A 16,407-nucleotide genomic window follows, 5' to 3' on the forward strand; every position below is an offset into this window, starting at 1 on the left:
GGCAGCGCCATCTTGAGCGGGAGTGACCCATAGGGGTCGCCATTTTGCTCGAGCGGGCGGCTATATCCGGTTCCGGTTGGAGGCGGTCTCTCTTTTTCTCGGCGGGGCCGCGGCGGCAGCGGCCGTGGTGCTGGTGTCTGACTATCCGGTTCCATCCTCGTCGCTGCGGCGACACCCGCACTCGCCGCCGCCATGACCGAACAGATGACCCTTCGTGGCACCCTCAAGGGCCACAACGGCTGGGTAACCCAGATCGCTACCACCCCGCAGTTCCCAGACATGATACTGTCGGCCTCGCGAGGTAGGGCTGAGGTGTGGGGCGGAGGATCGGGGAAGAAGGGAGTTGCGCGCGCCGCGGGCTGGGCTAGTGGCGCGCGAGTTGGCGACCCGGAAAACTCCGTCCGGGGCTGAGTGGGGCACGCGCACCCTTGCCTATCCCACAGCCCAGGCGAGCCCGTGGCTGCCGGGAGGGTGGCGGCGTGGGCCCCTTTGCTCTCTGCCCGTCTGCGTGCAGGTGGGGCTCGGCGTGGGCCAGAAGCCGGGCGGGCGCGGCGGTGATGCACCCAACATGCCATCTGAGCGCCCGTGCTGAGACCCAGAGGCTGTTTCTGAGCCGCCGCCCGCCGTCACGGCGGGGCCGTGGGGGCGCCGGTCTGCCTCAGCCCTCCTGCCCCGCTCTTCCTTCTCGGGCTGGTGCACCGACTGCGTCTGCGCCACAGCGTTCGGTGGCCAGAGGCTGGGATCGCCTGGGACTTAAGAGCTTGCTGAGTGGTGCACGTGTCAGTGACGGCGTCCGAGTGCGGCGTGTGGAGCGACTTTCTAAACTGAGCGCTCTGGCGGCCCTCGGCACTGGTCGCCACAGCTGCTGCTTGTGCAGCAGACCTCAGATGAGTCTCGAAATAGATGTCGAATTGGTCAGGATGTCAGAAAGGGGCATCCAAGAGCTTGGGTGAAGTTCTGTTCACCTTAAATTCTCATGGTACCGCTTAGGTCTACTCGCCTGTTTGTTCTTTTTTTTGTTTTTGTTTTGAGGAAGATTAGCCCTGAGCTAACATCCATGCCCATCTCACTCTACTTTGTATGTGGGATGCTGCCACAGCATGGCTTGAGCGGTGGGTAGGTCTACACCCAGGATCTGAACCTGCGAAGCAGAGTGTGCACCTTAACCGCTGGGCCATCTGGTCAGCCCTGCCTCTTATTCCTGAGCAGTGAGTCACGTGGCCTTGGCTAGTTACTGCTCACAAAGCCTGCATTTCCCCTTCCCACCTAAGTGTCCTTAACTTGTCTTGTAAATCCACTGGTGACTTGGAGGCATCCTGGATTAGCCCGTAGGTGAGCAAGTGGGCTGCAAGGTTCCTCACTGGCTTTCCTTTTCTGTTTTACCTTTCCTTAGACAAGACCATCATCATGTGGAAGCTGACCAGGGATGAGACCAACTACGGCATCCCACAGCGTGCTCTTCGAGGTCACTCCCACTTTGTTAGTGACGTGGTGATCTCTTCAGATGGCCAGTTTGCCCTCTCAGGCTCCTGGGATGGAACGCTTCGCCTCTGGGATCTCACAACGCAAGTAGCTGCTCACTTAGCTCTAGGGCCTTGGGGAAAACCGGGGCAGAAATGAGGTAGCTGTTGGGAAGTGGTTTTCTAGCGGTGACCAGGTCCGCTGAGGGCACTGTAAGGTGCAGAATACCTGGAGAAGTGGTTGGCGTGGTTTGGCCTCCCTCCTTGTTGCTCTTGAGGAGTGATGTAGCATTCTTGAGCAGTGGTCTGGTGAGCAGTTTTGTCAGATAACTGCACTTGGGAACAGGTGACAGTTTGAACCTTTTTTATCTTGGGAGTTCAGTCTTCGGATGATCGGGTATAATGGAGGATCCTGGTGATGATAGACCACATTGTCAGCCAATCCCCACGTGGGAATGAGGACATGTCCTGCAATTCTGAAGGGATTCTCTGTCATTGTTCTCAGCCAAACCCCTACTGTGATCAGAGCCATGACTAGGGTTTCGTGAGTAATGCAGCTCTGCTGGGACAGGAAAAAGGCCAGGGAAACAGTCTGACTGGAAGAATGTTTGCAAACTCTGGAGAGTGACCAAGTCCTCCTCCTCAGGGGCACCACCACACGCCGATTTGTGGGCCATACCAAGGATGTGCTGAGTGTGGCATTCTCCTCTGACAACCGGCAGATTGTCTCTGGCTCCCGAGATAAAACCATCAAGCTATGGAATACTCTGGGTGTATGCAAATACACTGTCCAGGTAAAGTGAAGGCACATGCAGAGAGCACGTTGAAGGTTCTCTTCCACTTTCCTTAACCTTGGCCTTATGTGGTGATTTCAAGCCTCATCTGGAATCTAAAGGGGTTGTGTTGATCTTCAAGGTTTGGGTTCTAGGGATATGAATGCAAGGCTGTCAACATGTATCCCATGTAACTTAGGGGAGGGGTGGGGGTCTAGAGTTTTATGAGACAAGACAGTTTTGCCTTGTGTCCTTTCTGTTCTCTGTAGGATGAGAGCCACTCGGAGTGGGTGTCTTGTGTCCGCTTCTCACCCAACAGTAGCAATCCCATCATTGTCTCCTGTGGCTGGGACAAGCTAGTCAAGGTGAGTTTGGAGCAGGGGTGTGGGCCTTTACCAGCCGGAATATGTTCCTGCTGCCTCCCAGGTGGTCAGAGGCCAGAGGCTCCAACTTTGAAAGCTTTGTCCCTCAGTTGACATTTTTCCTCTTGCTGTTTTCTCAATACAGGCCATTAGTGTTTGACATTTTGTTTGAAGTAGCTAATTGATGAACCCAGAGTCCCTTGTAAGGCAAAACACATAGCATTTGTTACCTGTTTTATTTCTAACGACTTTCAAGTGGCCAAGACAAATTCTTTAACCTTTTTGTTACTGATAGAATAAAAAAATGGCTACCCTATCCAGGAATGCTTTTAAAAAGTGTGCCATGCCTTTTCCATTAAGCTTGAGCTCTCCTGACCCTGGCTGATCCATTAGCTGGGTTCTTTACCTATGACCCCCTAAATTTAGGTGTGGAATTTGGCAAACTGCAAGCTGAAGACCAATCACATCGGCCACACAGGCTACCTGAACACTGTCACTGTCTCTCCGGATGGATCCCTCTGTGCTTCTGGAGGCAAGGTATTCAGAGGCCAGGAGCCTCCTGCTCAATGGGGGACAGTGTCTTAGAAAGGATACTTAACACAATAGCATTCCAATAAGTGTTTCTAAAGATCACTTTCTGAAAATGACGTAGATGAGGCATAGTGTTTCAGGGACAGGAGTTTCTTCTGTAAAGCTTGTTTCTTGAAGCTGGCGAGCTTATGATCCTGTTTTTTCAGAACTCAGTGGTATATTTAGAAGTTGTCAGAGACTTTTGGTGGGGTTGGTGAGGTCATGTATTGAAGGAAAGGTTAACAGAGATAAGTATTGGTACTTGAGTTGTCAGCTTTTGGCAAGTTCAGCATACGAGAGGGAAGTTAACAACTAAGACAGAATCTTGACACAGGTGGGGTTCACATCTGGAAGAGATCGCGTCACCCTGACCCACCTTCCCTGTTTGCTCAGGATGGCCAGGCCATGCTTTGGGATTTAAATGAAGGCAAGCACCTTTACACACTAGATGGTGGGGACATCATCAACGCCTTGTGCTTCAGTCCCAATCGCTACTGGCTCTGTGCTGCCACAGGCCCCAGCATCAAGATCTGGGTGAGTGTGGGCTACAGTTGGAACCAAGTACCTAGCTGCACTCTGCCAGACGTGGCATTGTGATTTCCCAAGTGTGTCATCTGACTCACTGCTGGGATTTGAGCTTCCTGAACAACTGCTAGCTGTCAGACTGTCCTTGGAGACTCAGGAGAAGCGGGTTAAAAGTTGCTGAGATTGGAATTTGCAATGATGGGAAAGCTTTGCCTTCTTGAAAGGGATGACCGATTGTAACAACTTAACCCACACTCGGCAAAATTGACATTTTGGTCTGGATAATTCTTTGTGGGGGTGAGGGGTGGGTAGGTGTATTTTAGAATGGATAGGAGCATCCCTGGCCTCTGCTCCCCACTAGATTCCTGTAGCAAACTCCCTTTCCCTTAGTGACAACCAAAAATGCCTCTAGGCATTGCCAGATGTCCTTGAGGGGATGAAAAATCGTTCTCTGTTGAGAATCACCGAGTGCAAAGCGGCTTTTGAAAGGGGAGATGCTTGTCTTGAGGTTTAAGTGTCAGTGGCATTAAAGTGTAAAGTGTTGCGTGTCCTTACTCACGTTTTGTCTTTCCCAGGACTTGGAGGGCAAGATCATTGTAGATGAACTGAAGCAAGAAGTTATCAGTACCAGCAGCAAGGCAGAGCCACCCCAGTGCACTTCTCTTGCCTGGTCTGCTGATGGCCAGGTAAGAGTGTCTGTCTTTGGGTGCCTCAGCTTCTACCTTCTGTCTCTCCTTTCTGTTCTTAGTGTGTCTTGTGTGCCAATGACAAGATGAGCCAAGTTGATTTGGGAGGACCTAGTTAGCTGTGCCAGTGAACATATAATATGTCTTCTTGCATCGGAAGGAAGATTGATCTGGAGGGCAGTGGTTATCTGTCTTCGATTAACACCCTGCCTGATTTGACCAGTTTATAAATGTATGAATCCTTACTACCAACTGTTGCTAGCATAATCGCCCACAATTGGGTAGAGCGAGGATCTTAAAAGTATCTTTGTTACATCAGTGGGACTGTAGAGTTTCATGGCTCTGACCTGACTTACGCTGTCGTTTGTCCCTTGCAGACTCTGTTTGCTGGCTACACGGACAACCTGGTGAGAGTGTGGCAGGTGACCATCGGCACCCGCTAGAAATACATGGCAAGCTTTAGAAATAAAAAACTGTGTTTTAACTTTGAGAAAGTGTCTTTCTGTGATGAGCCAAAAAAGCTACTTCCTGTGCTGTGCTGCTTATAGGTTAAAAAGTCTCTTCAGTTAAGATACTGACAAACTGGAAGCAAGGTGGTGAAAAAAATGGGCAGGTAAACAAGACTTAGGGGAGAAGAGATGTCATAGACTCCCTGTAGGGTTTGGGTGGCATCAGATGTGACATGGAACTTATACAGGGTAGGTTCCCCAACTTGCTTCATCACAATGTCCTATATTTCAGATACAGATTCTTAGGGCTTCCCTTAAATTGTTCTTGAGTGAATTCTTCCAGTTTTTGAGTGATTATTCCAAAGTGGTTGCAGTTGGTTTAGGTTCTTGGGTCCAACTCTTAACACAGAAGAAAGAACTGAAAAAACATGCATTTTGTAATGCCTTGAAAGGTAAGATTATAATTCAGACAACATTCTGAAACTCGCCAGGTTAGCATTGTCTACATCAAATTGGGGCTTTGGTTAAAAATGGAGAATTTTTTTTAAAACCCTTTAGGGCAAGGGAACTCTCACCAGAAGAATTGCTGCTTAATAACAGCAACTTTTGACTCCTTCCATAATGGGAAATTAAAAACTGTAGAATAGTCTGCAGGCATTCATAAATAGGATCACAGCTGGCTTTTTCTCACGGAGTGGCTAAATGACCAGCACAGTGTATTGGAGTGGCCTATACGTACCCTCCTTTTTCTCCTCCAACTCAACAGTGGTATTGAGGCCTCTCCCTGGCTTCAGCTTCAACTTTGTGGGACTTGAACTAGATAGAATCACACATAAAAAAGACTTTGGAAATGTAGTGTTCCTAGGTCCTGGACTTGAGAGCCATGAGTGTAGTGATTGTTGGGAAAACTGTCCTAAATCCTCACAGCAGTGATAGAAAGGAAGTGGAAAATGATTTTAAGTAGATTCTGAAGGGCATGGCAATAAAGAAAGTTGGTAGGATAGTCAAATAAGGGGAGAAGGGTAGGATTTGTACCTCAATCTGTTGAAACAGGATCATGCCTGCTAAGTGCTCACCAAGTGTGTGACAGGTACCAAGGACACATATTCGGGAAAGGTGCAATTAGCCAGTTTTCTGGCATCTCATTTACTGAAGGGACTGGCTTAGTGCAGAAGAAATCAGACGCCTTCTAAGTTACATCCTCAAGCAGGTTCTGCTCATCTAAAGGAATGGACTCCACAAAAGCAGCAAATAAACTTTTTATTTCCACAACACAGTCCGTCTTCCTTGTCCCTCTCCCTCAGGAACGTAAAACGACCTCAGCCATCAAAGCAGAGGACAAAAGCTGATAAGTGACAGAAGGCAAGGAGTTACTAGAAAAATAGATTATACCCAAGGCTGTCCTGGGGCATCCAAACCCCTGTGCCCAGGCCCCCAGTCAAGGCTTGCCACATGGAGGGAACTAAAACACATGGAGAGAAACTGAGAAACTCCACTGAGCATAAGGGCAAGGAGCTGGACAGTGAAAACACCTGGAGAGAGAGGATGGGTGAGCTTTGCTTCCGGATTGAGCATTGGAAAAAGGAAGGGGGAGAAAATAATTTATTGGGTGATGTAATGGTATGTAGTTTCAATGATGTCCACTGTTCTAGACCTCTCAACTGAGGCTAAATTCTGGCCAGTCTATGGAGGTAGAAATTGGGGATGGAAGGAAAGTTTAGAATCCCTTCTACTTCCCCCCGAGAGTAAGACATTTCCCAGCTGTACCCTTTGCCCAGCCTGCCTCCCCAAAAAAGCTTCCAAATCCCTTGGCTAAAATTTGCACCAGAAAATGGAACTGCAGTGGGGGCTGTCATGAGTATTGCTCAAATCCTCCAGTCTCAGAACTGATGTGAAGGTTGAGGAGCAGGGGTGGGGGAAGGGAAGTTAGTAATGAAACTACAGTCTCCCCTCAGCCCCTACTCAAACTCAGACCCCTAGGCCCACAGGAAGGGATGACCAGGCAGCTGTTCTCTTCAGGGACCCATGCAGACCTGTTTGACACATAGTACGTAAGAGAAGGCCAAGCTGGCGGCCAGGAAGGTTCTTTAGGCTCCTAGAGATGCAGGGTCCTGGGGTCAAAAGAGGGGGCAGGAAGCAATGCAGTAACAGTGGGAGGAGCCTTTGAGCCCGCAAGCTTATGGGCCACCTTGAACCACCACCTGCCCCCACCCCCCCAGTGCTGACTAGAGAGGCTCCTGCGGGTGGCAGGCTGATCAAGGGCAGAGCTTGATGCGGGTGCCCTTGGAGAGCACGCGGAAGAAAGGGAAGACACGCTCGCCCAGGAAAGCAGCAGAGAAGGTGTGCACGTGGGCCAGAGTCTCGGCGTTGTAGAAGCCCAGGCGCCCAGCCTCATAGTCCAGGTACACGCCAAAGCGTCTTGGTTTCTCACTTGGGCTCAGCAGTGTCTGCTCCGTTGAGCTCTGTGCCTGGTAGCGTTTACCGTTGGTGCCCACACACCACACTTCCCGCTGGAGCAGGGGCTGCTGGGGCAGGTGGAGCCGGCGGCGGCGATGATGATGGCGTGAGGAGGAGCTAGCATCCCCGCTGCCCACAGAGGACCCCCCAGAGCCCACCTTCTCCTTATGATGGGTCGATTCACGGGCAGCGCCCACCGCCCAGCCCCGCCGCCCGCCCACCTCTACCTCCCAGTAGTGCCGGCCAGAGCGGAAGCCCTGGGCCCCCAGTACACAGCAGTCGCCCGAGAAGCGCTTGGAATGGTCAGCAACCTCCTGCCGCCGCTCTGCCAGGCGGACCCCTCGGCAGTCAGGGGACAGCATCAGGGCCGGGTGAGCCGTGTCAGGGTCCAGTGTCAGGTCCACTTGGGAGAGGAGAGAACAGATATGCGAGGGCTGGAACGACTTAATTGATCAGCAGCGAATTCCAAGGTTCAGCCATTCCTGCTACCCTCCCTTTCACCTCCTTCCGCCCATCCAACCGTTCTCAGCTCCCTACCCCCTCCTAAAGGCCAGGCTCAAGTTCTTAACGGGCTCCACCTCTTTCTCCACTCTTGTTTCCAGGACACCAGACAGGTCTTCCCTCGGCCCTGGCTATTCTGGTCACCTCCCCACCCCCAGCACCTACCTGGGCTAGGACAAAAGCTACTCTTGCCTTGAAGCCCCAGGTGGCCTGCCTTTATCCTGCTCCATCTCAGCACCCACTTTTCCCCCAGGGGCAAATTCCCTCACAACCCAATCTCAGTTCTGTGAAGGGAAAGGCAAAGGAAGGTCTTACAGGTGACCTCCCTACCTCGGGCAGCCTGACAGAACATCCGGCTCATTTTCCTTACGATGGCGTCTGTCAGGAAGTCATGGCTATGAGGTTGACACGGGTCAGGGGACCAGATCTCGGGGGGCTGCAGCTGTACCTCTTCACACCTGGAGGAAGGGGACCGGGCAGGGGGTGGGACCATGATATTCCCAGAGGGCAGAGCAGAAACTGAGGGGAAGGAGAGGAGGATCCAGGAGGCAGAAACTTGGGTCCTGGGGAAGGAAGGAGAGGAGCGGGGTATCCAAGAGAGGCAGGGATGGGGAACCAAATGCCACTGGGTCACAACAGATAAAGGGTAGGAACACACCTATTGAAAGTCTCCTTGATGTCCTGGGAATAACAGAAACAAAAAAAGGGAGAGGGAAAAAGAGACAAAGAGAGAGTCAGCTGCACTGGGATGGCTCCTTTCTCCCAATCTGATTCCAGCCAGAGAAAGGAAGGACTGAACTTGAACAGGGAGGGAGAAAAAGCACCCTCAAGGGCTTCAACAAACGCGCATCCGTCTCAATCATTCCTATGCCTCAGCACGCCTAACTCCTCTCATCCTGTGAGCCCAGTAACAGAATTTTCAACCTCAGTGAAAGAATTTTCACAAGGGACTTGGTCATCTTTCGGGATGTCATTGTCAAAAATTCTTTCCTCAATTCTCATTTAAAACTTTCCTTCTCCAACTCAATCTTGTTTTTCTTCACTAGGTATAATCATTGCACACACACCACATTCTGTCTCCAGCCTCAAAAAACCTTTTGGTCTTCAGGTTAAGTCATTGTGGGTTCCTCCCAAGGAGAAGAGAGGCAGCTCTGGACAGGTGTCTGGTAAGCAGTGCCTGACAGAGCAAGCACAGGGTGCTGGGGGGCAAACAGACAAGGAGGTACTGCTCACCTGGAGCAGCCGCAGGCCCCCTTGCTGGCTCCGTTCCTGGGCCTCAGCCAGCAGGCGGCTCAGCTGGGTAGCCTGCTCCGCGAGTCGGTTGGCTGCTGCTCCTGCTCGCCCCAGCTGGGCTTCGTGCATCTCTCGGAGGCGCCGCTCCAGCCCTGCTTGTTCTTCAGCCAGAAACCGTGTCAGCCGCCCAAACTCTGAGGCCACAGCTGCCAGCTCTGACTTCATCTGGCTCTGGGATGATGCAAAGGGGATGGTGGATACCACCTCAACACACAGAAACATAAACCTCTAGTTTTGCAACTGCTGCCCCTCAATCCAAGGCAAAGAAGCCCTATATCCCAAATGGAAAGAGGCTCCTGTTCCCTTCTCCACCTCTCAGCTTTACCAGGTACCACTCCCACACTCCTGGCACGATGGTCCTAAACTCTGCCTGTAACACTCATCTCCACCTGGGCTACTTAAGTTGACTACCTGACTCATTCTTCAGGTCTAAGCTTAAATATTTCCTGAGAGAAGCCTGGCCTCCCTCTCCAGATCTAAATCAGGACTACTTGATCCTGATTTCATTGTACAAATAACACTGCATCTCCTCAAGGCAGCTATCTCAATCTGAAATGGTATGTTTATATTGGAGTACCTTTTAACCTTTCCCCCACTGCACCCTAAGCTATTTGCCAGAGGATCCTCCGACCCTGGCACAGCACCACCCAGAGTAGGTGATTGGTAAGAATTTTTTGAAACCAATGAATAAAAAATTCAGGAATCAAGATAGGAAGTTAGGGTCCTGACTACACCACTAGTAACCTTGGGAAAGTCAGTGAATCCTTTTAGATCAGGAGTTGGCAAACTTTTTCTATAAGGGCCAGATAATATTTCACACTTTAAGGGCCAAGAGGCAAAATCAAGGATATTATGTTGGTACTTCTGTATATAATGAGAGAGAACTTCTGCCCACTCCCACCCCATTTGCCTGGGCTGAGCAATCCTGGATGGTAGGCACAATTTTCACCCAGATATCAGCTAGAGACATTCTTGGGACAAAGTAACAGGCCAGAGTCTGGAGGGAAGTCCAGCTGGCCAAGAAGGTGAAGGAAACAGTCAGTTTTAGTCTCTGTCCCAGTAACACTCAGATCCTGACAACCTCTCTGCACACCAGAAGTGCAAAAGTCTCAACTTGGGCAGCTGGCTGGCAGCAAGATAACTCCCCAACTCCCAGACTCAGATTCTACCACTCAGTCCTGGCAGGTGCCAGCAGCAGAGTCCCTAAGGGGTAGGTGGCAATGAATGAGTACGGGCCCTAGGAAGTGGCAAGCCCCAGCCACTGCCCAGGGCAGGAGGCATGGGAGGGACAGCAGAAGAAGTTGGACAGGAGGGATGTCCTGGTCTCTGAAGCTCAGTGCCAGGCCATTCCAGTGCCTGCTGGCCTTACATAAACAGGCAGAGGGTGACGGATGGGAATTAGGGAAAAAATATCTAAAAATACTCCTTGGAGAGGGTTAAGCAATAATGAAAAAAGGCTGAGAAACACTAGAAGATATATGAAGTAGAAGATATTAGGCCTTTGCTATGCTAACATTTACTAATTGCTCCCCTCCACTAAACACCCTGGCTCCCTCTCTTGCCTAGGACTGCTCTGCCCACCACCAGCCATCTATTCTGGAACCTGGGGCTTCTCTGAGGGTTGCCATGTGGATCCTTCTTTGCCCATTTCTTCCCTCTGTGCTGTCTCGTGTGGTGGGCACAGCAGTGTGGGGCACCAGCTCTGGGGTTAGGTGTCCAGGGTGGTAAGCCTGCCTCTACAGCCTCGGGCCAAGCACCCAACCTCTCCAAGTCAGGCCTGTTTTCACTCCATTGTGAACAAAATAAACATACATACCCCCTGACCCACTAAGGTCCCTTTCTCTTCAAAACCCTAGGAAAGTAATGTCTCTCCCAGGCCTTGGCTGCCCCTCTCCCTTGGATTTAGTCACCATTTGCACAAGTGGGCAGCCCATCTTCCCTGCCCTGACCACAGAGCCAGTCAGCCCCTGCCAAGGACATTCACCCACCTTCAGCTCTGTCACCCGCCTCTCCTCCTTGGCCTTCATCTTCTGCACAGCCTCCAGGTGCTTCCTCAGTGGTTCTACATGTCCCTGCAGTTTGGCCTAAGGGAATGAAAAAAGGAAGGTTGGAGGCCTGGGCTGAGAGAGGGCCTTGCCCTCAGAGCTCCCTCCCCCATCCTCCCTGCAGTGGGTCAGGGCTCAAAGCCTGAGCCCCATCACAGGTATTAAATGAACATCACACTCCCTTCTTCCCCTTTCTTCTCTTCAGATGATGAGAAAGGCCTCCAACCCTCCACCTGCACTCAGGTACAGAAGCTCTGGGTGTGTTCTCTAAAGGTAGGAGCCTGATGACTACGGAGCCCCACACTTAGAGTTGGGGTGGACCTTGCTTGAGCCACTTACTACACAAAGTCCTTCCATATGGATATTCCTGCCTATGGTCCCTTCCCCCTCATAAACATTCTTCCTCATAACTTTCATCTCTAAATACTCTTTTGATGATTTTGTGCCTCTGCTAAAAATTCTTCAGTAGTTCTCCACCACCTACAAAATAGGAGGTTCTCATTGACCCTATATTTCGAGCCTCCTCTCCTACACCTACCCCTTCTACACAGACTTAGTTTTAGCCACATAAAATTACTTGTCTTTTCCTGAGTATAATTCCATACCTTTATCCACACTGTTCCTTCTGCCTGAAATAGCCCTTTTCCTGGCGCAAGGCATTTTTCCTTCAAAACCCAGCTACCTGACCATAGCCCTGATCCTTCCCATCCCCAACTTATTCTGTAATCCCAAGAAACATGAATACAACCTTTACAATACTTCCCAGGCACTGTAATAATTTTCAAGCGTGCCTCCTCCAAGACACAGGGGCTCCTGGGGGCAGGGGCCCCACTTTACTTTTTTTAATTTCTATGCCTCTCTCTGCCCATCTGCTTTCTCTCTCACTCAATTACTTGCTAAATGGAAAACAAAAACTGTCTCCTCCTAAGGTTTTAACCTTCACAGCAAATAAGCACTTGGCTGTGTGTTCCAATCATCTGTAGCAGAATATTTTTCTTTGAAGGGCAGAGAGACCAGTAAGGGTGAGGTAAGCCCGACCTATCTGCTCTTTCTCTTTTTATCTCCTCTACCACTTCTGCCCTCTCCTTCCTTTTCCTTGAGTGGTAACACAGTGCAGAAGAGCTGAAACCTGCACTCCGACCTGAACCTAAACAGAGACCTGAAGCAAGCCATGCTTCCAGTTTCCTATCTTAAAATGCGAATTGGGAATAAGAGAATCTACCTCATGGACAGTATGCATAGCACAGTGTCCAGCATGTAGCAAAAGATCAGCAAATGTAACCTAGTATTCCCTACTTAGGCCTAGGCTGTCAATGACAGCCTGATAATAACCCTTGACCTAAATAGGTTATTGACCCAAAGTACAAAAGGCAGTTGTTGCACAGGTAAGTGGCTGTAGAAAAAACTTACAGTAATAATAAGATTACAATCAACCCATAAGATGAAAATAGCAAAAACTAATTTTGCCTTTTGATATTACTTCCTACTTTTCTCCAGTAGTGTCAATAATTTCAACTCTATTAATTCAGAATTTATGATGCTTAAATTTCCCACTTAGTATTTTTCCTAAATTGTTGACACAAAGTTCATTAAGCACATATCCAAATAGAGTACTATTTAAAAGAAATTTTCAAAGACCTTCAACTTTTTAGGAGCTTCATTTATAGATCATTCGTGGGTTATTACCTATTCAATAAACAAATATTTCTACAAAACAACACTGTGCCAAGCTAGTGCTAGTTAGTGTACATACTTGAAAGGAATAAATTACCTGCCTGTAAAGTAGCCTATAAGTTGGAAAGGGAATCACTTACATTAGTTCTACATAATAAAATTTATGTATTTACATTTGCTGATCAGTTAATGTCAGATGATTTGTGTCCATACGGCCTCCCCAAATTGCAGAGCTCTACTGGGGTGGCATGCAATAGATGTGGCTAACATAAATTAAAATCCAACTTCAGAAGCCATTCGGAAGAGTCCTGCAGGGGAGGGTGGAGGAGTAGTAGAATGCCCACAAATAGTCCACCCAAGGATCCAGCTAACAAACTGACCGCACACTGATGTTAACTAGGAACTAAGTTAATTAGGAACTGGTGGAGATAAAAGGGGAGGACTAAAGGAGCTCACCACCTCTCCTAATAATGTAGGGCCTAAAAGACAGGCGATGTTACCAATGCAGTGATTCCCATGCGAGGCCAGGCTTTCTAAAGATACTCTCCCTGCCTCTGATTCAGAATCTCTAGTGTACTTTTGAAAACCTCCCCTAATTATTGGGATAATCAGCCAGTTTTGGCAGTCACTGTGTAGAAGAAATAGTTACTTGTTATGAGGGGATGTAGGTTTGTCTTAGCTGTAGCACTCATAGATCCAGACATGGTACTCTAAAATTTAGGTACTGATAATACCTAAATGAGGTTACCGTAGTAATCAAGAGAAGGTGTGGAAATACAAGTCATAAAACAAAAAAAGCTCTGTGCAGACCACATAGAAGAAGCTATCCTCTCCTCTTCCTGATCCCACTGCTTCAAACCCACCTGGGCCATCACTAAATTTTGTGCTGGCTGGTTATTTATGCTGGCTGTCTCACAGACAAATCTCCTTTACTTATGTCCAAAAAGAGTCAGGATCAGACGTAGGGCACAAGATATTAACCAAACTAGAATCAGACTCCAAGAAGAAAAGTCACATGTCAGAAAAGTCAAACTAACAACAGATATTCAAATGGTGGGGACACTGTTAACAGTATGGGCCAAAGGAGAAGGGGTCATAACCAAGTCCATCACTTACTAGTAGCTGTGTGGCCCTAAGTATATTACTTAAATCTTTCTGACTCTGTTTCCCAATCAGTAAAACGGGAACAGATACCATATCAAACTCACAGGGTTGTTTTGAGTTTTAAACGAGATAGTCCATAAAAAGTGCTTAGTAAAGTGCCTGGTGTACATAGTAAGTGTTTAGTAAATATTAACTTTTAATCCTGTAGAAATTAAAGTTCAAAGACTCTCAGAGACTTGCCTGAGTGAATTCAGAGCCAGGTGTTCTGACTTAAAAGCCTCTCCCATTTTTCTGAATTCCCAGGAAGAGTAAAAGTTCTGGTCATTATATCAGACAGATGCAGATCCAACAAAAATCCTTGGGGAGAACCAAGCCATATCTTGGGGTGGGTGGGAAACCCATTAGAAGGCAAGTGCAGAGCATTTGGGTCTGACGCTAGTAGTCATTTCTATGCTCTGGATACTCTAAGCCCTTTCTTGTTCTTTGAGGTCCCAAGTTCTCCCCATCTCCAGGGGTCTCAGTCAAGGACAGACTTAAGACTAACCCACTGGAAAATGAGACTGGTAGTAAAGCCCCAGGGGCATGTCACCTGCACGCCTCCACTTAGGGACAGTGGAAGTGTGAAACAGCAGTGGCTTTTCCCCAAAGATATGGCATCACCAGCTTTGCCCAATTTCCTTTGGGGAAGCCAGTCTTCCCTGGTCTTCTTCACTGTGTGTTTTGTCTGTGTACAGGATCCTTCTCACTCTAACCCACCTTAGTGCCAGCAAGTCCTTAGATAAGAAAAATCAGCTCATCAGTACACGAGGTTCTTTGGGAGGAAGACGTTTCCTTTCCCAGCTCCTCTTACTTCCTCTCCACCCCGACTCAACTCCCTTCTACTTCTCTCACCTTGTACTCCTGCACCACCTCCTCCAGAGGCACCACGCTGTGCTGTTTGTGGCTCCTGGATTCTCGGCACACCACACAGATGGCTTCTTCATCCACCTCGCAGAAGAGCTTCAGGGCTTCCTGGTGTTTGGGGCAAATGCCCTGCTCGGTCCCCCGGCTCCCTCGACCAGGAGTTGGGTGCATCTGGCGAATCACCTGGACCATGTTGGCCAGCTGCAGGTTGGGGCGGAAGCTCCGCCTCGGAAAGCTCTTCCGGCACTGGGGGCAGGTGAAGCACCTCCGAGGGACCGGAGGCGGGGGCAGTGGGGTGACGGGGTCTAGGTCGTCTTCCTCCTCCTCCTCCAGCACGTCCTCCTCGTCCTCCTCATCCTCCCCCCTCAGGTCCTCCTCCATGTCCCCCAAGTAGTAGTCCAGGTCTTCCTCCTCGTCCTCCTCCTCCCACACGTAGTCCATGTTGTCCCAGTTGGACCCGCCCATGCCACTGGTCCAGAACACACCCTCCTCTTCCTCCTCGCCGTCCTCCTCCATGTCACCCTCATAGTCTTCATCCCGCATAGGGGTGTCCCACCCCCCACCGGCCCCCACAGCCTCCACTTCCTCCTCCTCGCCGTCCTCCTCCTCCTCCTCCTCCCGGTCTAACTCATCCCTGTCCTCCTCATCCTCCCCTCCCCACAGCTGGGTCACACACACTCGGCAGAAGTTGTGCCCGCAGCCGATGGACACGGGGTCCGTGAAGTAATCCAGGCAGATGGCGCACACCGCCTCCTCCTGAAGGGTCTGCACGGGGTTGGGTGCCATGGCAACGGCAGCCATCTTAGTGTCCAGTCAGCCAGTGTAGATGGGCGGCGGGGGCGGGGGCGGGGGTCTCCCCCTCAGACGCCCTGACGACCCCGCCCCACCCCCAGCCCTGACTCTCCGCGCCTTGCCTCAAGCGCAGCCAGAGAGAGATCCTCTCGACAACCCACCCCTCCACACACAGTTCCCTACTCCCAGACGATAACCGTGCCTCTGCGAGGGGAGGGGAAAAGCAGAGTGCTACTGCCAAGTCCCTCAGGTGGCCCTGAGTGCAAATCTGCCTCAACGCTCCCTTGGCCTCCTCATAAACCCCCGCCCCTCCCCACTTCCTGGCTCCGCCCCCTCACTTCCGGCCTCCCTCCCAACACTTCCGGCGCTTGCAAGCCACCAAGGCTCGCGGGTTCCCTCCGCGGTCGCGCTACGCCCCCTTTTCCCCCTCTGCCCCCACCGGGACCGTGGGCGACAGGAAGCGGCGAGGAGACGCTCTAGCAGGCACTCGGGAACAGGGCCGGAGGGCTAGAACGATGGAGGCCCACGTCTCTGTGATGCGGGGGAGCGGGGAACGCAGGCGAAACAGAAGGACCGGCCTCCCCCATCCCCTGCCACTGGGGACAAACTTCGGGAGACGGTGGAAGCGCTTGGCGGCCGTCCGCTCTCGGTGCTATGACCGCATCGGCCCCGCGCCATCCTACCGACCGGACACGGAGACCTGCAACAGCGACTCCCCGCAGCCCATGCCGGAAGCGGAGGGGCGGGTCCCCGTGAGCTCCCTGAAGTACTTCCGGCCCTTCCAGGGGAGGACTTTGTTGTTCGAGGACTCAG

General features: G+C 50.6%; 2 protein-coding genes and 2 non-coding genes across 7 annotated transcripts; 3 read left to right on the plus strand and 1 right to left on the minus strand.

Annotated features, from left to right (window-relative positions):
• Positions 1–87: 87 nt before the first annotated feature.
• RACK1 (receptor for activated C kinase 1) lies at positions 88–4,862 on the plus strand. The gene is made up of 8 exons (NM_001242446.1): positions 88–301; positions 1,394–1,565; positions 2,107–2,254; positions 2,503–2,598; positions 3,022–3,132; positions 3,559–3,699; positions 4,266–4,376; positions 4,754–4,862. The coding sequence occupies exons 1-8, from the start codon at positions 193–195 to the stop codon at positions 4,817–4,819; spliced, it is 954 nt and encodes a 317-aa protein (NP_001229375.1). The 5' UTR covers positions 88–192; the 3' UTR covers positions 4,820–4,862.
• LOC111767987 (small nucleolar RNA SNORD95) lies at positions 549–616 on the plus strand. Its single transcript, XR_002799949.1, has one exon. It is a non-coding gene; the product is annotated as a small nucleolar RNA SNORD95 (small nucleolar RNA).
• On the plus strand, positions 1,869–1,947 carry LOC111767983 (small nucleolar RNA SNORD96 family). The gene has a single exon (XR_002799945.2). It is a non-coding gene; the product is annotated as a small nucleolar RNA SNORD96 family (small nucleolar RNA).
• Positions 4,863–6,068: 1,206 nt separating the features above from the next.
• TRIM41 (tripartite motif containing 41) lies at positions 6,069–16,348 on the minus strand. Of its 4 annotated transcripts, none has more exons than XM_001495215.5 (6): positions 14,791–16,348; positions 11,065–11,160; positions 9,017–9,247; positions 8,442–8,464; positions 8,114–8,241; positions 6,069–7,685 (listed from the first exon to the last, which is right to left on the minus strand). In XM_001495215.5, exons 1-6 carry the CDS (start codon positions 15,601–15,603, stop codon positions 7,081–7,083), a joined length of 1,896 nt encoding a protein of 631 aa, XP_001495265.1. In that variant the 5' UTR covers positions 15,604–16,348; the 3' UTR covers positions 6,069–7,080. The 4 variants fall into 4 exon arrangements, 2 of the variants coding, with proteins under 2 accessions (XP_001495265.1, XP_014585924.1); XM_014730438.3 differs by having other exon boundaries at positions 9,017–9,280; positions 14,791–16,333; XR_011425400.1 differs by lacking the exon at positions 8,442–8,464 and having other exon boundaries at positions 14,791–16,346.
• Between the last annotated feature and the right edge of the window lie 59 nt (positions 16,349–16,407).

This window comes from Equus caballus, chromosome 14, assembly GCF_041296265.1.
Source record: "Equus caballus isolate H_3958 breed thoroughbred chromosome 14, TB-T2T, whole genome shotgun sequence".
Classification (NCBI taxonomy): Eukaryota; Metazoa; Chordata; class Mammalia; order Perissodactyla; family Equidae; genus Equus; species Equus caballus.

Excerpts from the sequence above, each read along its gene's own strand:
- TRIM41 (XM_014730438.3), bottom strand. The coding sequence starts at position 15,603 with ATGGCTGCCGTTGCCATGGCACCCAACCCCGTGCAGACCCTTCAGGAG. Across the intron at positions 9,281-11,064 it reads GGCGGGTGACAGAGCTGAAG|GTGGTATCCACCATCCCCTT; the intron begins GTGGGTGAATGT and ends CTGTGTGTTGAG. Across the intron at positions 7,686-8,113 it reads GTTCTGTCAGGCTGCCCGAG|TGGACCTGACACTGGACCCT; the intron begins GTAGGGAGGTCA and ends TCCTCTCCCAAG.
- RACK1 (NM_001242446.1), top strand. The coding sequence starts at position 193 with ATGACCGAACAGATGACCCTTCGTGGCACCCTCAAGGGCCACAACGGC. Across the intron at positions 1,566-2,106 it reads CGCCTCTGGGATCTCACAAC|GGGCACCACCACACGCCGAT; the intron begins GCAAGTAGCTGC and ends CCTCCTCCTCAG. Across the intron at positions 3,133-3,558 it reads TCTGTGCTTCTGGAGGCAAG|GATGGCCAGGCCATGCTTTG; the intron begins GTATTCAGAGGC and ends CTGTTTGCTCAG.